This window comes from Lithobates pipiens, unplaced genomic scaffold (assembly GCF_037356315.1).
Source record: "Lithobates pipiens isolate NorthernLeopardFrog02 unplaced genomic scaffold, aLitPip1_a1.2 Scaffold_16, whole genome shotgun sequence".
Taxonomy (NCBI): Eukaryota; Metazoa; Chordata; class Amphibia; order Anura; family Ranidae; genus Lithobates; species Lithobates pipiens.
Genome location: NW_027507748.1, coordinates 407214710 through 407238083, shown reverse-complemented (window position 1 = coordinate 407238083; position 23374 = coordinate 407214710). Strand labels below are relative to the sequence as shown.

Genomic DNA, 23374 nt, shown 5'->3' with positions numbered 1-23374 from the left:
CCCCCCCAATTACCCCTGCCCCCCAGTCACAGTGACACCAATGTCATTTTTTTTTTTTTTTTTTTTTTGCATTGGTGTCATTTGTGACTGTAATAACTGTTAGGGCAGTTAGAGTTAGCCCCCTTTAGTTCTAATGTACCCCCCTAACCCCCCCAATAAAGGTTTAACCCCGTGATCACCCCCCGTCGCCAGTGTCACTAAGGCTGGGTTCACATTGCAGCGGTTTATGAGAACGAATGTGATTCGCACCGCACTGCAGTGCAAATCACATCCGATCTCTGTGCGATTCGAGTTCAGCCATTCGCCGCACCCGCCGCACCCGCCACACCCGCCGCACCCGCCGCACCCGCCGCAAATTCGCACGGGACCCTTTTTTTGGCCCGCAGCAGAATCGGATCGCATGGGTGTTCACACCATGCGATCCGAGTTTGCAGATCGCACTGCGATATGCGAACTGATCTGGGGGTGTCAGTAACATTTCACTGACACTCCCAGCAGTTCGCATAGGGCAGTGTGAACTGCCGCCGGGAGGCATGCGATGCGGGAACCCGCCGCGGATTCGCGGCGTTTCCGCATCGCTCCAGTGTGAACCCAGCCTAATAAGCGATCATTTTTCTGATCGCCGTATTAGTGTCACAGGTGACGCTAGTTAGGCAGGTAGGTATTTAGGTTCGCCGCAGCTTTTTATAGCGCTAGGGACCCCCATATACTACCGCATAAAGCCCCCTGATTGCCCCCTAGTTAACCCTTTCACCAGTGATCACCATATAACTGTTACAGGTGACGCTGGTTGGTTAGTTATTTTTTTATAGTTTCAGGGCACCCGCCATTTATTACCTAATAAAGGTTTAACCCCCTGATCACCCGGCAGGTGTCATTTGTGACTAATAACTGTTAGGGCAGTTAGGGTTAGCCCCCTTTAGTTCTAAGGTACCCCCCTAACCCCCCCAATAAAGGTTTAACCCCGTGATCACCCCCCGTCGCCAGTGTCACTAAGGCTGGGTTCACATTGCAGCGGTTTATGAGAACGGATGTGATTCGCACCGCACTGCAGTGCAAATCACATCCGATCTCTGTGCGATTCGAGTTCAGCTATACAGATAGTATGGCTGAATTCGTGTCGCACCCGCCGCAAACTCGCACGGGACCCTTTTTTTGGTCCGCAGCAGAATCGGATCGCATGGGTGTTCACACCATGCGATCCAAGTTTGCAGATCGCACTGCGATATGCGAACTGATCTGGGGGTGTCATTAACATTTCACTGACACTCCCAGCAGTTCGCATAGGGCAGTGTGAACTGCCGCCGGGAGGCATGCGATGCGGGAACCCGCCGCGCATTCGTGGCGTTCCCGCATCGCTCCAGTGTGAACCCAGCCTAATAAGCGATCGTTTTTCTGATCGCTGTATTAGTGTCACAGGTGACGCTAGTTAGGCAGGTAGGTATTTAGGTTCGCCGCAGCTTTTTATAGCGCCAGGGACCCCCATATACTACCGCATAAAGCCCCCTGATTGCCCCCTAGTTAACCCTTTCACCAGTGATCACCATATAACTGTTACAGGTGACGCTGGTTGGTTAGTTATTTTTTTATAGTTTCAGGGCACCCGCCATTTATTACCTAGTCTCACTAGTGTACCCCTAAATTTAGGGGTGTCTACTTTCTAAAATGGGGTCATTTGGGGGGGGGGGGGGTTTGTGCCATCTTGGCATTTTATGGCCTTCAAAACTGTAACGCCCTTAGAAAGCCTGAAGGCGGTGCTTGGTTTTTGGGGCCCCGTACGCGGCTAGGCTCCCAAAAAGTCCCACATATGTGGTATCCCCGTACTCAGGAGAAGCAGCAGAATTTATTTTGGGGTGTCATTTCACATATGCCCATGGCATGCGTGAGCAATATATCATTTAGTGACAACTTTGTGAAAAAAAAAAAAAGTTTGTAATTTTCCCGCAACTTGTGGCAAAATATAAAATATTCCATGGACTCAACATGCCTCTCAGCAAATAGCTTGGGGTGTCTACTTTCTAAAATGGGGTCATTTGTGGGGGTTTTGTGCCATCTTGGCATTTTATGGCCTTCAAAACTGTAATAGGTAGTGAGAAGTGAACTCAAAAAATTACGCCCTTAGAAAGCCTGAAGGCGGTGCTTGGTTTTCGGGGCCCCGTACGCGGCTAGGCTCCCAAAAAGTCCCACATATGTGGTATCCCCGTACTCAGGAGAAGCAGCAGAATTTATTTTGGGGTGTCATTTCACATATGCCCATGGCATGCATGAGCAATATATCATTTAGTGACAACTTTGTGAAAAAAAAAAAAAAGTTTGTAATTTTCCCGCAACTTGTGGCAAAATATAAAATATTCCATGGACTCAACATGCCTCTCAGCAAATAGCTTGGGGTGTCTACTTTCTAAAATGGGGTCATTTGTGGGGGTTTTGTGCCATCTTGGCATTTTATGGCCTTCAAAACTGTAATAGGTAGTGAGGCGTGAAATCAAAAATTGACGCCCTTAGAAAGCCTGAAGGCGGTGCTTGGTTTTCGGGGCCCTGTACGCGGCTAGGCTCCCAAAAAGTCCCACATATGTGGTATCCCCGTACTCAGGAGAAGCAGCAGAATTTATTTTGGGGTGTCATTTCACATACGCCCATAGCATGTGTGAGCAATATATCATTTAGTGACAACTTTGTGTAAAAAAAAAAAAAAAATTTTTTTTTTGTCATTATTCAATCGCTTGAGGCAAAAAAATAAAATATTCAATGGGCTCAACATGCCTCTTATCAATTTCCTTAGGGGGTCTACTTTCCAAAATGGGGTCATTTGGGGGGGTTTTGTACTGCCCTGTCATTTTAGCACCTCAAGAAATGAGATAGGCAGTCGTAAACTAAAAGCTGCGTAAATTCCAGAAAACGTACCTTAGTTTGTAGATGTGACAACTTTTGCGCAAACCAATAAATATACAATTATTGACTTTTTTTTTACCAAAGACATGTGGCTGAATACATTTTGTCCTAAATGTATGACTAAAATTGAGTTTATTGGATTTTTCTAATAACAAAAAGTAGAAAATATCATTTTTTTTCAAAATTTGCGGTCTTTTTACGTTTATATCGCAAAAAATAAAAATCGCAGAGGCAATCAAATACCATCAAAAGAAAGCTCTATTTGTGGGAAGAAAAGGACGCAAATTTTGTTTGGGTACAACATTGCATGACCGCGCAATTACCAGTTAAAGCAGCGCAGTGCCAAAGTGTAAAAAGACCTCTGGTCATTTACCAGCAAAATGGTCCGGTCTGAAAGTGGTTAAAAAAAAAAAAAAAAAAAAAAAAGAGAAATGTTTGAACCTCTTTACCGGTAAAGAGCTTTTCCCATTAGAGGTCCTTTGGATGTACTTATCCAGATCGTCTCTAAATAGCCGTACACCACGAAAGGGAAAAAAAATGGCTTTTTACATGGTGCTTCGGCTGATCAATTTTTCAGCCACAGAACTCTGCAAAAATGCACTAGGCCAAGCATAAGCCATGCGGCTTAAATGATAGTGTGTCAGATACACGAGCCCATTGCCAGGCCTGGCGATCAGGCAGAATTTCAGGCATCTCCACAAACTGTTCGTTAATGGACTGAGATACACCAATTGCAGCAAGAACTGGCTGCGCTACTGAACTTGCTAAACACCAACAACTTAGACTCCGGTGGGGGGGGAACACACAACTTAGGACTCCCAGTAGTGGGAAGGGTTATATAGGGAGTACACTTCTTGCCTTAGGGTGTGCCAGTGTCCATCACCTACCAGTGGCCCTATAACCCACATAGTAACTACTATGGCTCTGTGTCCCTTGATGCAAGAAAAGAAAACCCCCTTCTTTTACAACTCCTTTATCTTAATACATTCTATTAAAATAAAGCATTCTGTGCAGCAGCCCATCCCAATACTTACCTGAGGTTCCTCTGTCCACAAGTCTCTCTCTCTCTCTCTGATTGGCTGAGATACAGCAGCGGCACCATTGGCTTAGCCAATCAGGGGAGAGAGGGGTCAGGGCTGAACAGCAGCTCCATGTCTGGACGCACGGAGCTGCAGCTAGACTTAGGTGCCCCATAGCAAGCTGCAGGTAAGTTTAACACGTTAGTGTTTTATTTTTTCCCCATAAACTTTTGAGGCAAGCTCCGGTTCAGTTAAAGTGATTGTAAAGTCTAGTTGTGATTACAAAGACCTCATGCACACAGACATTTAAAAAAAAAAAAAAAAAATAAAAAAAAAAAATTAAAAAATAAATAAAAAACACCTGTAAAGCTAGTACAGACACCAGGAAAAAAGCAGCGTTAAAAACCCCAAAGCACCTTGTCCCCATGTTTATGAGGACAAGAGCCGCTTCCCAACAACCCTGGCCGTTCGATTCCTGGGTCTGCGGGGGCCTCATCAGAATCTGGGAGCCCCCAGATCCTGGCCCCCCACCCAGGGGAAAAGTGTCATTATTAAAAAAAAAAAAACAAATAACCCCCCCCGCACACACTACACAGGTTTTTAAAGCAAAAAGGCAGCTCCGGGGGTCTTCTTCCGGGCTCCTCTGCTATCTTCTTCCAGCTCTTTTACTAGCGTAGGCCTGGTCTTCTCCGTTGCCCTCTTCTCATGCTTTCTCCCGCTGTAATGCAGTGTGCACGGATTTTATATAGGTGTGGTCCCCGGGTGATGTGACCCCGCCCCTTATGACATCACAGCCCGGGGCATGATGGGACTGACGTCATAAGGGGGTGGGGGGGGGGTCACATCACCCGGTGACCATGCCCCATGCCTATATAAAGCTTTGCGCCCCGCATACACTGCATTACAGCGGGAGAGACCGTCGTGTCAACATTGGAAGAGGGCGGTGGCAAGGGAGAAGACCAGGCCAATGCTAGTAAAAGAGCTGGAAGAAGATAGCGGAGGAGCCTGGAAGAAGACCCCCGAAGTCAGAAGACCCCCAGAGCTGCCTAATAAAAAAAATTACTTAAAAAACCCATGTAGTGTGTTTTTTTTTTATTGACACTTTTCCCCCCAGGTGAATGGGTAGGGTACGATTCACCCCTTACTCATTCACATAGTGTGGGGGGCCGGGATCTGGGCCCCCCCCTTATTAAAGCCCCCTGCCCGGAGACCGGGACAACCAACAGCCAGGGTTGTCGGGAAGAGGCCCCTGTCCTCAACATGGGGACAAGGTGCTTTGGTGCACCCCCTTTGACCGCCCAGGCTGCGTGCTCGGATAAGGGTCTGGTATGGATCATGGGGAGGGACCCGCGCCATTTTTCGGTGTGGGGGTTCCCCTTAAGATCCATACCAGACGGAAGGGCCTGGTATCAGCTTGAGGGGAACCTCACACCATTTTTTTTGATTTCCACGGGGTTCCCCTTCAAGATTCTCAGCACACAAGTCGCACCAGTCAGAACCATTGGTTCTGAATAGAGACAAATGCCAGACGAGGCTCAACACAGCGTTAAGCCTTGTTAATTCACGTTTAACACCTTTTGCCAGCGTCTGACGTTTTTACAGCTCTAACGCTGGAGCCTCAGAACCCAATTTTTTTTTTTTTTTTTTTTTTTTTTTTTTAACAGCCTAAAAACACCTATGCCATTTGCAGCTCCAAAACACCATGGTGTATATGAGCCCATTGAACATGGAGTGGCGTTCTTAAGCAGAAAAAAAATAAAAATAAATAAAAAAGCTCAAAAAAAGTCATTGTAAAAACGTCCATGTGTACGAGGCCTTAATGTTGAGGATAGGCCAAAAAAGGAAGTGCATTGAATATAGTGTACCACACATCCAATCTATACAACCAGATGCAGAAACTTCAGGGATGTGGGGTCCCTGATTAGAACACAAAGATGAGCACGATAGGATTTTTTATTTTTTTTTTAACATAGAAGCGTTTAGACATGGACATTTGTTCCAGGCAAGACCTGGATATAAAAAAAATAAAAATAAAAAAATAAAGTGGCGTCAGATTTGGTGGGGGGGGACCCACAGCATTTTCTCTGGGTCAACCCATTCCTTAAGTATGGAATCTGACAGGAGCAACCCTAGACTTTCTTCAGTAATCCTTGATAAAATTTGGTCATGTCTGGAGAGTGGAACTCTTCAATCTCCGAAGTCTCGTAGATTGCTCCAAAACAATAAATTTTAAATCTGTGGTAAAGAGACCAGGAGGGAAATTTTACTAAGCTTTCCAGAAGTCTGGCTGGAAGAACCATGGCCACAAAAAGCTCTAACTTGACGTTCTGCAAAACTTGATCTAGACAATATTATTAAGTTAAGATGAGCACTGTAGAAGGCTGACTAATGGAAGCAAATAGGGTTTGCATGCTGGCCAAGAGAAATCCCAAAAATATGGAAGCTCCAGCGTGCTCCTATTTAACCAAGGCTAAGGTAGTTGTCTCCTTCAGAAAGGCTGCCTATGCAGGAATAAATTAACTGTTTAGCCTCGGATGAACTTAGCTTTGCTGAGCAGACCGCACACATGCTCGTTAGAGAGAGCGGGGGGCTTGGGGAAGAGTGCGCCTCATGGCGGATGTCCCTGTCAAATGGTGCCCGCCAGCTCTGTGATCAATCCAGCAGGCCCTGGTGCTTCTTTCTTTGCTCGGTCCTTCTGCTGTGTGCTGTGCCTGAGGGTGCTTGAATGGCCGAGCTGCGACAACCTCACTCCCGTGAACATGCACAGGAGTCGCATCACCACAGCAGAAACCTGGGTCGGCAAGTGTACAGTCTAGGAATTCCAACAAGAGGTCTGCGTTGAAGGGAGGAAATCAACTGAATACATTCCACCCAAAACTTTAGCACCAATGAAGGCATTTGAGATCTTCCTCTGAGAAACTGGTGGGGGCAGACCTTCATGCAGTGGGAGATTTATCTGCAGGCTTGGAACCCTTATGTTGCATCAGATGTTAAGAATCCCCTGAGCCTGAGGGAATGGGAGGGAAAAAAAAAAAAAACCAAACACTTTGATGCAGAATTAAGTGAAGACTTCTAGTGTTGATCAAATTTGCATCGAGTACTTACCCCCCATTGCAACTTTAAAAGGAATACAACCTGTGAAGAACTCAAAAGAATGTCTCCCATGAAGGGTGGGCGTAACAAGGTCACACATGCAGTCCAAGTCCAGCTTGCACAAACAACCTATAGAAAGGCATGCAGAGCTTTAATTCCCTCGCCAAAGGCCATGCAAAAACTGTCTCAGACAAAATAGGAGGAAAGAACGCTTTGCATAGCATACAACCGGCTGACCACACTCAAGCAAGTCTTCGGAGATGGTCAGTTCAGCCACAGTTTTAATCTGGATAGCCCTACATGAAACCTCCAGGATATACTGGCCTGTCCAGATAGGGACAACCTTTGTTAACTTGAAAACTGACAGGATATCCCTACACACTGCAGAATGGTTCGACAAAGCACTAGAAAACATAACGAACAGGGAAAACATGCACTCAATGCCCAACAGACATTCAGTATCTGGCAAAAAATGTACCATGTTATTTCTAGCATAAAAAAATAAATAAATAAAAAAATAAAAAACTTTTTCAAGTAAAAAAGACAGCAGAAAAGGGAAGACATTTATTCTCCTGAGGAGAATAAAACAAATGGGCAGGAATGTACTTGCGGGGGGGGGGGGGCAGTTGCTGGCCTTAAGACCCCTTTCACACCAGGGCGTTTTGCATATTTCTAACGCTATAGTGCCTGCAATTGTCCTAAAAAAGCTGCACCATTGCCTGTAGTGTGAAAGGCGATGCACTGGCAGGACGTCAGGGAAAAGTCCTGCCAGCAGCTTCTTTGGAGCGGTGAAGGAGCCGTGTGTTTAGCGCTCCTCCACCGGTGCTCCCAATTGACATCAACTGGGCAGTGCTGTAATACCGCCGGCAAAACGCATTTTGCGGCGTATTGCTGGCTGTTTTAACCCTTTCTCTGCCGCCAGCGGGGGTAAAAGCGCCCCAAATCGCTGTAAAATATAGCGCGATTTACCGCCAACGCTATGGGCAGTGTGGTGTCTATGCAGGGCCAAATCTGGCATCCTTCCAGATGAGTCAGGGCATGTCACTGCATTTGTCTGGAGAAAGATAAGCAGAGAACATGGAGAGGGGATGATTTATCTACAGCAATTGTTCACAACCTCAGTCCTCAAGTAGTGCCCCCCCCCCCCCCAAACAGGCCATGACTGCAGGTGTTCCCTTCATCTTGCACAGGAACTTTAAATCAGAGGAGTCATTGGCTTGGTATTTTGGACAGCTATTTTATCTAAGAAATTCCCAAAACGTGGCCTGTTGGGGGTACTTGTAGACTAGTGGTTCTCAACCTCAGTCTTCAAGTTTTCAGTCAGACCAAGCAGCTAGGTACTGAGCAAAGTGCTCCCTCCCCCCATTGATTGGCAGTGCCCCCACTAAGCACCAATGCACCCCCACCACCATTGACTGACAGTTCCCCCAATTTGCCACTAGTGAGCCCCAGTGCCCCATAACACCCCCCCCCCCCCCCCCCAGCCCCACTGTGTGCATTTACAACTGAAGCATAGTAAACCATTTACTATGTTTCGGTTTGTCAATGAACAGGAAGCTGCTCAGCACAGAGCTGGCAGTTCAAAGACCCAACAGGGCAAATTGTAAAAAAAAAAAAAAAAAAAAATCTAAAATATACAAACACCATCCACTGACCTACTAACACTGTTGTCTTCAGGGGGAGGGGGGGGGGGCACCAAGCCGAGACTTTGCCCCAGGTGAAAATGTCTAGCTTCACCAGAGATTCTACATGTCTAGTGCCAATGTATCTTGTATGCAGCAGTATATCCCTAAGTTGCTTATTATCCATTAAGCTGTGTTCCTCGATAGACAATTGAGAAGCAAGCAAGCCGTTTAATGGAAACCAGTGCATAGAGAAATGTGGAGACTGACACCGTTTCCTATGATAGTTGCCTGGCTGACAAACGGCTTCAAAAATCCCCAAGTCACAGACCATGTTTAAAGGATAGGGAGTTTTGAGTACTAGCAACATTAAAGTCAGTTACTGGGACAGTAATAAAGTCAGAATCATGACTGCCAGGCAAATAGCATTTTAGAAGCTCAGAAATTGCAGTTACTGGATTTTTTTCAGTACGGCTTTTCTTTAACTGGAGCCTCTTTAGTGCAGTATGTTAATAGCCGGTACAAGCTCTGTAGCCCGCCGACTATTGCTTCTGAAAAGGCTAGTTAGCACAAAGTTAGTCATTTTTAATTGGATATTTAAAAGATTTCACAATTTATTAAAAATTAGGAACTGGTGATGAACATCTCACCTCCTGAATGATCTGCCTCTGACTCAGCAGTCAAGGGTCCTTCACTGTTTATGTCTGGAGAACCTCTCTTTATATCTCCATTACTGTAGAGCTCCTCGTTTTCTCCACACGTTACCTTCTTTGGTTTGTCAATGGACACAAAGGTTTCCCTTGATAGCTCAATCCCTGAAGAACTCAGCGAGTCATAACCAATACTAAGAGTTGATAACACTGTGCTTTGCAATGGCTCATCCATATTGATGCCTTCTTCAGATGTACATACACTAAGACTGGAATCCTCCAAGGCATTTTGACACTCTTCAAAAAAATCTGTTCTTCTATGAAATGGACTAAATTCTGACTCAGATGACCTCTGATAAACTGAAGTATTAGGCATCGTGTTTTCTTCCCTTTGGTGTTCTAGACAGAAATCATTACTTGTCAATTCTGTATTTCCAGGGTTCTTACTTTGTGATAGCTCAGACTCACAAGTACAGTCAAAATCTATTAAACCCAATGTAAGGTTTGCAGAAACAGAATCCTCGTCATTTTCTTGAACCAACTGCTTACTCTGTGCATCACTTGTTCGCACATCCCTATTCTCATCAAGAACTTGACAACTGCCATCAGACACATTAACCGAGCTAGACAAAATTTCTTGTCTAGCAGCTACAATCACTTTTGAAATTATGTTTATGGCTAGTTGTTCAACTATCTTAGCCTCATAGTCTCCCAAAAATGTCTTAGTATTAGTTTCTTTTAAACCATCAACTATTGGACACACATTCTCAAATTCTTCAGTCCTTTCAAGACATTTGGAAAATGCATCCATTAAATTAGTACAATTATCCTCTCTGACCACTTCAGTGATGGAGGAGGTTTCATAACTTTCAGAGGGCTCACCTGACGTTACAGATTCTACATCCTGCAAAATAGCTTTTGCTTCCAGAGGAATCTTGGTAGTCAAGTCCAAAGTATTATTCTGCGTTACCTGCTCTGACAGAACACTTTCTAAAGACTGGGTTTCACAGAGTGCAACATAACCTTTATAGTCTAATCCGATTTGATCATGTATGGACTGGCAGCACTGTACTGCATGGCTTTCTGCATCAGCTAATTGTGTTTCAGCCACAGAGAGCTGCATATCTAGGTCTTTGACAGAAACTGCACTGGTTATATCAGACTGTGTAATGTCCTCACTGTGGGAGTGTGGTTTTCCAGATCCAAGTTCATAGACATAATCGCTCTGCTGATTTGGGGCATCACAGGCGATTTCCTGAATTTGAGTCTGATCATGACATGCTGGTACTATCAATTCTGAAGATTCTAAAACATTTTGTTCTACTTCTGTGGAAACTAAACCCCTCTCTACAGATCCTGCCTGTGGTAGGGGTGACATTGTATTGACTGCTTTTATTTCATTAACATAAAAATGAACACACTGCTCTTTAACAGGCAAATAATTCTCAGAGGCAAAAATTGCTTCAGTCTGGGCGCATATTTCTTGCAATTCAGATTCCTCAATGACCCTGCTCTGCTGATCAATTAGGGGAAACTCATGAATATCACCTGCCTGACTACATTCACAAGGCTCAGTGGATATTGGACACACTTTTTCTACATCATTTAGCGCAGTGTCAGAATTAAGTTTTGCAGCTTTATTTCCATCAAGCAACTGACTGAGAACTGAAGATGTGCAAACCCCTACTTCCTGGACTTCAGCTACTTCATTTGCCCTGAGGCGGTCAGTGTTTTTACTTTCAACAACTTCCTGTGAGATGCCCACTTTTATAGTTTGTAAGTGGGATTCTTTCACCAAGTCATCCTCAACCCCGCAGCTAGACTGCATTCTGTACAAAGAAGGCTCTTGTGCACCCAAAGAGATGGAGCATGCGCTGTCTTCTTCCAATACAGTTTCCTCCTCTTTGTCCATCTGCACAAGTTTAGCCCCAGAACTGCTGCAATTTTCTTCCACGACATAATCTGTCTCGACCTTATCCACACATGCCGGTATCTGATCAGGTTTTGTACTGCATTTGTCTTTCTTTCGTGAGAAGAACCACCAACAGGCAAGGAGTGCCAGCACTCCAGGTAGAGCATAGGGTGTTATGGTGCGCACATGTAGACCCATCTTTTAAAGTGCTCTCTCAGATACCTGGGGAATAAGAAGGAAAAAAAAAAAAAAAAAAAAGGTCAATGTAGCCAACATTTTTGCTGGTCATTAAACTCAACATTTCATATTCCTGATATGTGCCTGCCCCTCTTTGTATTGCTCCCTTTGTGTGAAAATCCCTGGTGTTCTTGCCAGTCCCTCCTCTTTCCTATTAAAAAACTGGCCACACTAGGCAGGACAGCAAAACATTATCAATTTTATAGCTGTGCTGGAAACAGCCTGCTGTCCTCCAATGACCAGACTTGAGGCGACACGCTTTCCATGCACAGCTATTTACTGGGAAGACCAGTGTGATACTGTTTCTAGTCCTCTAGCTCTCAATGTAGCTGAGAACAGAGGGTATGAGAGATCTATCCATCTATAAAAAAAAAAAAGGAGGGAGGGGGGAAGCATTTATGTTTTTTTTATATGCACGTTATGCTGTTCATTTAGGTGATAAACAGAATAGGCTGTACCATGCTGACAGTTTAGCATGCCATATTTTAATTAATTTCACCCCCCCTTTTCTGTTCCCCCCCCCCCCCCCCCCCCCCACAAACATTTTTTTTTTCCCCATTCTGAAGCTTCCCTCCAACCACTTTACAGAATCATGGTAAATATAAAATATGCAAATGCCAAATATGCTGCAGAAATCTACCTCCACCGAGTCTGGCTGCAATCATTTTAACCATGGGCAACTGAAGCCGCTGCCTGCTCACTTCCTGGATTTACACAGACACACCTTCCAGCTCTGAAGCCCTCATTGACCCTCTTGGGGGGGGGGGGGGGGGGGGGGTCAAGCCACAGCTCTGTGTCTGAATGGAGAGAGCTACAGCTTGGCTTGGGTGCCCCAATAGCATGCTGCTTCCTGCGGGGGCTCTTAGCAGGAGCATCAGTGGGGGATCCTAGAAGAGGTGGATCCAGGCTGCTCTGTACAAAACCCCTTCACAGAGAAGGCAAGTGTAACCATTTTTATTTTGTTGTTTACATACACACACACACACACACACACAAAAGACAAGACTCGAAGATCATTTTAACAACCCGGACAAACCAACACCGATAAAAGTCGGCCCTTTGAAGAGGGATATCTTTTTTATGGCAGCCGCTAGCTGCCAAAACCCTGATATCCTCTTCAGTGAGTGGTCCAGTTTCTGATAATAGTCTCTGCGCTCTCCTCCGATGCCCTCCACCGCTTACAAGGGCAGTTGGTAGTGGCGGAGACAATGGGTCCTCTCCCTGGATTGGTATGGAGATGAGCGAGGGACGATGGCCCCCACCCACCCTAAGAGGTCCTGTCATGCTTTTTGTTCTATTACAAGGGATGTTTACATTCCTTGTAATGGGAATAAAAGTGAAACATATGAAAATTGTGTTGAAACCACACGTGAGGCATCACCACGATCCGTAGAGCGAGAGCAATAATTCTAGGACTTCCCCATGGCAGGGCCACGCAGTGACGTACCCGGATGGCCCCACCGCCCTCTAATGCTACAGGAAAGTCCCCGTGTGTCAGAGTGGGGGAGGGGGGGTTGTCACCTGGGTACATCACAGTGTGGCTCCGCCCTCAGTTATATAAGAACTGTCACCTGCGAGGACATGTCAGACAGCGGGAGCATCCCATGAAGACGGATCGGTAGTGGGCCCCCCCCCCCCCCCATATCGGTGGAGCAATAGAAGATGAATGGACTTCGTGGGACATTTTAATCTTTATTTTTTTAATATGGCTTGCCCCAAGCTGTTTTTTTATTATTTTTTTAAACATTGACACTTTGTGAAATAGTACAGCGTACCCATTACGATTTCACACGGGAGGGGGGGCGTGTCAGGAACGTCCTTCAGATCCCAATGTGCTTGTGTCACCCGGACACGGCGCATCTCGGATCGGCAGGAGGGCTCTGATTGGCCCTCCTGATCACATTACGGTCGTGTCCAATCACGGCCGTCATGTGATGTAAACAGCCCGTTGCTAGGCAATCGGCTCTCCTCACACGGAAGTTGCCGATGAGGAGAGAAGATCGCTGCAGCTGGCTGGTGATCAGTGAGTATGAGCTGTTTTTACAGCTTTTTACTAACTGATTACCAGTCTAGTATAAATCTACAGTGTAAACACACGTCACCACACATGTCCCCAAATAAAAATAAAAAAATAAAAAACTCCACACATGTCCCACTAAAAATCACATGTTCCAATGATTATCTGCACATATATGTACATGATCATTTGCGTACATATGTCCGTGATCACACAAACCAATTATTATACACTTTTTTTTTTACCAAAAACATGTAGCAAAATACATTTTGGCTTAAATTTATGACAAAATTTGATTTTATTGGATTTCCTTTAAAATAGAATAAAATATTGTTTTTTTTCCCAAATTTCCGCTTTTTTTGCACTTATATCGCAAACAAAAAACTGAGCCGTGAATAAATAGCACCAAAATAAAGCTCTATTTGTGCAAACAAAATGATAAAAATTTAATTTGGGTACAGTGTAGCAGGACCGCGCAATTGTCATTGAAAGTGCGAGCGCGATGAAAGCTGAAAATTGGGCTGGGAAGGAAGGGGGCGAAAGTGCCCTGTATTGTAGTGGCTAAGCAAAAAAACAGCCGTTTTAAAAAACTTTTTTTTTTTTTTTTTTTGCATCGATACATGTCCCCTGAGGCAGGACCCAGGTCCCCAAACACTTTATGACAATAACTTTCATATAAGCCTTTAAAACACTTGATTTTTCATGTTGGAGTCCCATAGACTTTAACAGCGCTTCAAATTTTCCACGAACACCGCATATTGTTCGGAGAACAGCTGCACAAAGTTCAGCCTGAACTTATGCTTGCTACCAGGCTGTATCTATATACACATATAGCGAAAGAATCTACCATTTCATGCATTAAAACTGAAACCAGACGTGGTACAGGAGGCGGTCAGACAGAGGACGTGGTACAGGAGGCGTCCCCCATTGCAGGCCAGTGTGCCTGTGTCCCATTTTGCAGCCAGCCTGTGCAGGGAGGAGAGCCGCCTCCGTCGCCTGTTTGATCACAGCGCCGGGAACATCACAGCTTACATTTCAATAGCTGTGTGTTCCTGGCCGCGCGCCGTCACACACAGCCACTCCCCCTTGATAAGACAGATCATCCATCCAATCCTGCGGATGATCTGTCTATCTAAGTGTCCGGACAAGGGGGAGGGGCTGTGTGTGACGGCGCGCGGCCGGGAACACACAGCTATTGAAATGAAAGCTGTGATGTTCCCGGCGCTGTGATGTTCCCGGCGCTGTGATCAAACAGGCGGTGGAGGCGGCTCTCCTGCGTTATACGCCCCCCATGATGGGCAGCGGGCGGGGCCACGCCCCATTTTCGGCTCCATTATCGGCCGTTTTTCTCTTTCGGCAAGTTGCCGAAAAGGGCATTTTCGGCCGATGTTATGTTTCGGCGGCCAAAATTTCGGTGCATCCCTAAAATTTAAGATTGGTAAATTTTTATAGGCTGGGGAAGCTCCATTAGCATTGCTGGATGTCATACCAACGACCACCACAAGAGGGCGCCCGATTCCAGAAGGCCGCTTCCTTGACTACCGGCTTGCGGGGCCTGACGCGATCACGAACAGCGGGGGGGGGGGGGGGGGGGGGGTGTGTGTGTGTGTGTGTTTCTGCAAGGAGACAGGATACCCCAGGTCGCTAATGCGACCTGGGGTTTGATAAGGGATATCTCTATCTCCATCTCACACACACTTCACCCTTCGCAGTGGGCATCTCCCCAATGGAGTAGTTAGGTGCCGAGATCCATTGCGATTTATAGATTATATAGCAAAATTTACTGAAGAAAATTCAGAAAATAAGTAGTGAATCTGGATTTCTCCGGCAAGGGCAAGCGGGTGTGTCAATGGATGCTGCAGCAGGATTCAGGAGCGAGCCTGCACATCTACCTAATGGAAAGGGACATTTGTGTCGGCACCCAATGAAGAGGAAAAGCCAGGAGCGCCTTCGCGTCACCCCAGAAGAAGAGTTGTTCTGTGCACAGAGCAGGCAAGTAGAACAGGTTATTATCAAAAATAAATAAAAATAAAAACCACCTGCTTTTTGCTCCTTCACAGATACAGGTACACTTTCAACAGAATATGCTACATAACATCTGCTTTATAGCAAGATAATCTCATTACACTTCCTAAATCACAGATTTTTTCTGCACTCCTGCCTGCAAGTAGCAGATGTCAGGCTTCCAGACTCTTGTTACAGTAAACAGCCTTTGTACACATACCCTTGTAGGGGAGTGCTAGTTGCTGCAGCATGTGGTCAGTATCTGATCAGCAGTGAGCGAGTGGAAAGGGAGAGAGAAAAAAAAAAAAAAAGGGGACACCCCACACACCAAGTCCTAAAATTCTTGTTCTACAAAACTAAAGCAAAATGCAGCTAAAATTATTACCCTCGGACAACACTAAATAATGCAATAGTTTTAAAATTTCATGTTTAACCACTTCAGCCCCAGAAGGATTTACCCCCTTCCTGACCAGAGCACTTTTTGAGATTCTGCACTGTGTCGCTTTAACTGACAATTGCGCTGTCATGCGACATGGCTCCCAAACAAAATTGGCGTCCTTTTTCCCCCACAAATAGAGCTGTCCTTTGGTGGTATTTGATCACCTCTGGTTTTTATGTATTGTGCAAAAAAAAAACGTATTCTTCTACATATTTTTGTAGAAAGAAAAAATTGCAATAAGCATTTGATTGGTTTGCGCAAAAGTTATGGTGTCTACAAAATAGGGGATAGTTTTATGGCATTTTTTATTTTTTTTAAACTAGTAAATGGCAGCGATCAGGGATTTTTACTGCAACATTATTGCAGACAAAGAAAATGTTGACATTTTTGAGACCATTGGCATTAATACAGTGATCAATGCTATAAAATTGCATAGATTACTGTAAAAATGTCACTGGCAGTGAAGGGGTTAACCAGTAGGGGGCGGGAAGAGGCGTGTCCTGGGGAGCATTTAACCGTCGGGGGGGGGGGGGGGGGGGAGGGCTGTGTGACATGACACTGATCGCTGCTCCCGATGACAGGGAGCAGACAGTGTCCTGTCACTAGGCAGAACGGGGAGATGCTGTTTACATCGGCATTTCTCCATTCTTCAGCTCTGACACGATCGTGGGTATCCACACGGCTCTCGAGTCCGGGGGCACTAGAGGTGCAACGGATCGTAACCAATCCGTGATCCGAACTGGTTAACCTGTTCAGATCGGCACGCCATGCGATCCGCGGAGCGCTGTGCTGCCTCGGCCTTAGGAAAGGCCTCGGCTTCGGCCTAGCTACGGCCATCTTGGTACACCTGGTGGCTGTTTACCACGTGATCACCCCATCAAATGACAGAGCGATCACTTGTAAACCAACCAGCGTCATTTCATGATGCCGGTTCCTGTGTACTGAACTGTACAGTGGAGGGGAGAGATCAGATGGCAGCAGCGCTGTGGGCTGGATCTGTAGTGTCCACAGCGCTGCTCTGACAATTACAGTCAAATCCATCCATGCTCAGCCGTCACGCCATACTCTGCAATGCCCTGTGATACCCAGCCGATATTACAGTGGGGACTATATGGTGGCGGAATTTTCACAAGTTTTTGCAAATTCTATTAGCTGATCCGAAAAATGATCCGATCTGTGACACTCATCCAAGGAACGATCCAATCCATGTTTTTTGATCCGTTGCATCCCTAGTGGGCACAGTCACGGAGCGCGTGCACACACGGCAGTAAAATTCAATATAACGTACGGGTACATTACTTTGCCCAGCCGTGCCATTCTGCCAGCATATATATGCTGACAGCGGTCTGCTAGTGGTTAAGGCTGGATTCCTACCATTCCATTTCCATGTATTTTCACATGCTGCATGTGTTCAACTATATTGAAAATTTGGGGGCACTGGCCAAGGGGGAGGAACACCAGTGAGAGACCCGAGGAGGGTTGGGGCTGCTCTGTGTAAAACCACTGCATACAGTAGGTAAGCATGACATGTAAAAAAAAAAAAAAAAAAAAAAACCACCTTTAGCACAGGCACACATAAAAATGACAGATATCCTGCTTTCTGAAAGCAGGGAATTTTTTTTAACCCACTGAACACTGTGCAAAAATAAGCACAAGAACACATTTGTTATGCTCATGTGCATGGGCCTTAGGTTTAGTGAAGAGGTGAAAATCAGCCACCATGCAGTTTTGGACAGTCAGTGTATTTAAAAATAATTTTAGTTTATTATTCTCGCAGGCAGAAGAGCAATTTGACCCAACCTTTACTGATAATAAAAATGTGCCAAAACCTCACACTTGCAGCAGAGTTGTCATACAAGTAAACAGGCAGAGCAACGTGAAAATCTCACCATAAGTTTCAGCAAAAGCCAAATACCAACCTGAATTTACATGAACACCTCTACTACTTGTGTTTAAGACCACACACACAGAAAGACTTACTTTAGAGGGACTGGGGGAGAAGGCAGTGCCCTCCATGCCAACTGCTCACCTAAAAAGGGAGAACAAGCAACTGCTCAGGGCACACATTTCACAGCCGCAAGGCGACAGTGGCAAAAAATTGTAGTCTGTCATATTCCGCGGACAGTAGTGTCCAAAGCTGAATGTGGCTGGGCCACAACTGTAAGCCAGCAATTTGGCTTGCAGTTGTGGCCCAGGCACAGGTCAGTATTTTTTTTATAAAAAAAATAAATAAAATTGGCCTAAATATTTGTGATAATTTTTGCACCCTTACAACATACAAAAGCATATAAACCAGCAGCTGCCAAACATAATTCTTAAAATATACCAGTATAAAATTTAATTGTAGCACATATAGGGAGAAAATAACTCTTCCACCACTGTTTCTTGAACATAATGTCCCACGTATAGAATATAAAAAAAAAAAAATCAGTTAAGAGGGCTACTGCAGGAGTCAACGAGCCCTTACCCCAGTTCACACTGGGTGAGGCTTTGAAGTCGCACTACTTCAGTGAGATTTCAAAGCCGATCAGTGCGACGTCATGTGGGGCTTGCCAACATCTGAGCTGTCAATGCACAAATGTCAAAGTCGCACATAAGAAATCACACAAAAATAGTGCAGGAACCTTTTTCAATGTCCCACCAATTTGCCATCATGGCAAACAGGTTGTGACTTGTCACACCCAGTGTGACTGGGTGCTTCGAAACAATTGTTGAATAGGTATGGGCAAAACTTGGATGTTTCTTTGCAATTATTGAACTAAACATACACTAGAGCTCCAAGCAGGTCTACTAGGACGTTTTCATTCTTACAGGAATTTGTTAAATGAAACTTCTAGTGAGAGATGGAGGCGTTTTTGATCACAACACACTTCTATTTGACAGTCCAATATAATGCTACTTGAAGTTTCCTCTCATGTTGAGATTGCTGGTAATCTTACCAGAAATACCTGCATTCTTTGCAGCTTCTCTGTAAGCAGAGCTGAGTCTAGCCGAAGTACGCTCAGCTTTGTGTATGTCACCGGCGATCGCTCCTCTCCTCTGGTGCCAATTTTAAATGACACAAGGCTGCATAGGGACACTGGGAAGGCTGCAATGATGGACACTGATAAAGCTGCATTTAAATGCAAGTTTTTTTCCTTAAACTTCCCTCCTAAACTTGGGGTGCGTGTTACACACCAATAAATACGGTACTTCCTATACCGACTCAGTCTACTCTCAGCACCCAATTTGTTCATAAAGGCAGACTCAGAATGCCATGGCATTATAAAATAATATTATTCACGATTTATATAGCACCAAACAGTTACGCAGCACTTTACAATGTATAGGGGGACAACACAATTACAGTTGAATACAACAAAAAAAAAAAAAAAAGGTACAGGAGAGACCTGCTGGTAGAGCTTCCATTCTAAAAAGGGAGGAGGTGGTGGTACAAAAGGTAATAGCTGCAGAGAATGATTTGATGGGGGTGGCTCAGGGACAGTTAGGTGGGTGTGGGATAGGCTTCCCTGAATAAATTAGTTTTCAGGGATCTCCTAAAGGTGGACAGGGTAGGGGCTGATCAGATATACTGGGACGGTGAGTTCCAGAGGATGGGAGAGGCTCTGGGGAAGTCCTTAAGACGAGCATGGGAGGTGGTAAGAAGGGAGCTAGAGAGCAGGAGGTCCTGGGAGGAGTGGAGGGGACGATTTGGGCAATATCTGCAGATGAGGTTGGTGATGTAGATGGGGATGATGTTGTGAATGGCCTTGTATGTTATGGTCGGCATTCTGAATTTTACACGGTAGGGTAGGGGAAGCCAGTGAAGGGATTGGCAGAGAGGAGCAGCAGTCACAGATCGGTTAGTGAGGTGTATTAGTCTAGCAGCAGCATACATAATAGACTGAAGGGTGGCATAGCCTGCTTAAGGGTATGCCATTAAGGAGAGAGTTGCAGTAGTAAAGGGCAGGCGGGAAATAATCAAGGAGTGAATATATAATATAATGAATATGGCTCACGGAATTCAAGGAAGAAAAATGTGTGAGGATCTTCAAAGTGTTTACATACTTCAAAATAGGCTAGAAATAATTTAAGTGCAAATTGACCAGGGTCTGAATAAGGTTCAGGAGAACAAATTTCAATATGAAGCCAAGGTGTGGGGACATGACCTAACAGAAGGAAAGTTCTAAATTGATTTTATATAGTATTGATTTCCCAATAGAATACTTGATGCTTGGAACAGACTTCCAGCAGAGGTAATTAAATGTACATATATTTGGGACAAACCATATAATCTGTATTAGCGAAAAAGGGTTGGGGTGGGGCCAACTATGTGCTTTACACAGCTAGCTTCCTGAAAACATCTGAAGCCACACAGACATGAAAGGAAATCGCATGCAGATCACTTATCTGTCAAGAGAAACATCTGTACCTGCGATTTGCCAGTCAGCTTTGTAGAGACAGGGCTTTGCTTGCATATGTTAAAACATCCTTTTAATGACTGGTGGGGGAATACTCAAGCAGCACAGAACAGATTACTGTGCACAAATTTTTCTCTAACCACTTGAAGACAGGGCCTTTTCTGGCATTTTTTGTTTTGTTTTCAAGTTTAACTACTTAGACCCCTTTCACACTGGGTCGTTTTGCAGGTGCTATTAACAGCACCTGAAACAGCCGCTGCTGTGTCTCCAGTGTGAAAGCCCCAAGGGAGCGGTGTGCTAGCAGGAGGGGGGGGGGTCCCTCTAGCAGCAGTGGTTTTTAACCCTCTCTCGGCCACTAGCGGGGGGGGGGGGGGGAACCACCCCCACTAGCAGCCTAATAGCGCCGCAAATCCGACAGCTTACCACCGACACACCAGTGTGAAAAGGGCCTTAAGAACCAGCCACCATCGTTATACGTCGCTTCTTTCACATTAAAGATAATTATGGCAGCAGCTAGCTGCCATAGCGCTGGTATTTTTTAAAAACGGCGGACTGGCCTCTAAGATAAAAGTGGTCTCAGTGGCAGATTCGCCGCAAGATCACTTTTAAATCGAGGAGGCAGGAGAGGAGGCCCACCTCCCGCTCCAGTTGTCTCCGCCATTTACTGGAGCTGCCGGTAGCAGTGGAGACAGACAATCGCATCCGCTCCCCTCACTGACTGGATGCTGAGTGAGGGAAAGATGCCCCCCCCCCCCCGCTCGGTTCCATAGCATTGGAGGGCGGACGCTACTTTTGCTCTTAAAAAAGGGGGATTTTTTTTTTGGTATAAATGAGATTTGAGGTATTTTTGACCCCAGATGTCTGTTACATTTCAAGTGGTTGTAAACCCTTACAACGCACTTTGACCTACAGGTAAGCCTAGATTACGTGCCGCGGTCAACGGCGATATGCCTCAAGTGGCGGCTCCCATGCGCGGGAGTGACGTCATCGCGGCTTCGCCGAATGACAGCGGCAGAGCAGCGAGACCCACCGAGAAGATGGATGCGCCAGACTACAGGGGACCGCGGTGACATCGCTGGCTCCTGTGTCAGGTAAGTGACACATAATGGACTACTATGTGATGCATAGTAGTCCATTATGCTTTGCCTTTGCAGGGAATGAAAGAGGAAGTAAACTCATCAGGGTTTACTTCCTCTTTAAGAGGTCCTGTCATGCTTTTTTTCCTATTACAAAGGATGTTTACACTCCTTGTAATAGGAATAAAAGTGACCAAAAAAAATAAAAAATAGTTTAAAACGCCCCATCTCGTACGCAGAAGCATACACAAATCGCGCCCACATATGAAAAATGGGGTTCAAATCACACACGAGGCATCACAATAAAATTATTGCTCTTGCTCAAACTATCCCTAGGGTGTCTGAAATAATTCAAATTTTTTTTTTTTTTAGGGGTTCTAAGTAATTTTCTAGCAAAAAATAAATAAAAAGATTTTAAACACCAAGTCTGAAAAATAGGCCTGGTTCTTAAGTGGCAAATTCAGTATTTTTGGTAGAAATTTCCTTATAACCCCCCAATATTACTTTTTTTTTTACTAGCAGAGACCCTAGTTAAAAAGTGGCAATTGTCGCAATATTTTTATGCCACACGGTATTTGAGCAGCGGTTTTTCAAAACGCAATGTTTTTGAAAAAAAATTAAATAAAAATAAATCTTTAACTTCCTGCCAGTAGGACGTATATGGAGCCCTCCCGTTTCAATGGTTATACAAGGATGATGCCTGCACGCCTACAAGCATCATTCCAGCATCAAAGTTTTCAGCCAGGGATTCTCTTTAAGGCAAATGTGAGCGAGTGGCAAATTAGCCACCCAATCACTTTTGCGGGTGGCAAAAGGAGATCCCACCCCATCCTGCCTCTCTGGTCCCATCGTGGAGGACAAGAGTGATGGCTGCCCTGTACAGAGAGGACCTGAAGTCGTTCCTCTCTGTAATCCTGGAAACCAGGAGAGACGAGTAGCTAGTCACTTCTGGTTCTGCCCCTTTCTTTACCAGCAATGACTAGGTACGCAGCCGTTCAGAATGATCTGTGTCTGATCGGCTACATGGGAGGCCAGAGGAGAGATTTGGGCCTAATAGACCCCCATCCCACTGTGCTTACACGCAAATACGAATGCATATGTTAATCACACACACACAAAGTGATCGAATTGCACAGAATTATTGTGGCGAATGTCAGAGAGAGCAATAATTCTAGCACCAGACCTTAGCAAGCAAAAAAAGGGGGGGGGGGGGGGCGTTAAAAGCGTTGCCCAAGGAGAATTAAGCACCATAGTTTGCTGCCATTCCACAGGCAGACACAGTTTTAAAGCTTGACACATTAGGTAGCCATTTACTCTGCGTAACATCTTTCACATTAAGCAAAACAAAAACGATGTGCAAAATACTGTGACAAAATGACAACACCCACCATTTTATTCTATAGGGTCTCGGCTAAAAAAATAAAAAATTGTTCAATTGTTTGGGGGTTCAAAGTAATTTTCTAGAAAAAAAATAAATAAATAAAAAAAGAAGAAGATTTTTATATGTAGGAGCGATGTGTCAGAAATGGCCCAAAAGGCAAATGGTTAAAAAAAAAAAAAAAAAAATCCACACCAATTTTTTTTAGAGTAGGAAAGATGAGGTTATACCAAGTAACTAGAACATGTCACATTTTTAAATTGTAAACGCTCAGGCCAAAATTTGACTTGCCGAAGCAAGCATTCTATGGGTACCTCCAAATCTGCCATTACACCTTAACTTTTGCACCAAACCTGCAATTCTCCCCACCTACTCCATTTGAAAATGTCGTCCTGGCAGGATCCGCCCAAAGAGGACTGATCTCTGACATTTATAAAATTCTTAAAGAAAGACCTATTGCATCAATGGGCAAGCATGCATACATGCTCAAGTGGGAAAAGGCTCTGGGTGAGGAGATACCCATGGATCAATGGAGGATTATATGGACTCAGGCGGCCAAGAGCTTGATTTGCACGTTATACAAAGAAAACACTTACAAAATCCTATACTTTTGGTACATGACCCCAGATGTGCTT

At 45.0% G+C, this 23374-nt stretch overlaps 1 protein-coding gene across 2 annotated transcripts in view; it reads right to left on the bottom strand.

Annotated features, from left to right (window-relative positions):
- AKAP1 (A-kinase anchoring protein 1) overlaps positions 1 to 23374 on the bottom strand; it is a 92908-nt gene that overhangs the window by 57277 nt on the left and 12257 nt on the right. Inside the window, exons 2-3 of one of the 2 annotated variants that reach the window (XM_077482418.1) lie at positions 9277 to 11410; positions 7017 to 7133 (exon numbers count right to left, since the gene is read on the bottom strand). In XM_077482418.1, the coding sequence (XP_077338544.1) occupies positions 7017 to 7133; positions 9277 to 11386 (2227 nt within the window). In that variant the 5' untranslated portion in view covers positions 11387 to 11410. The remainder of the gene's footprint in view (positions 1 to 7016; positions 7134 to 9276; positions 11411 to 23374) is intronic. The other variant, XM_077482419.1, reaches the window with a different exon arrangement.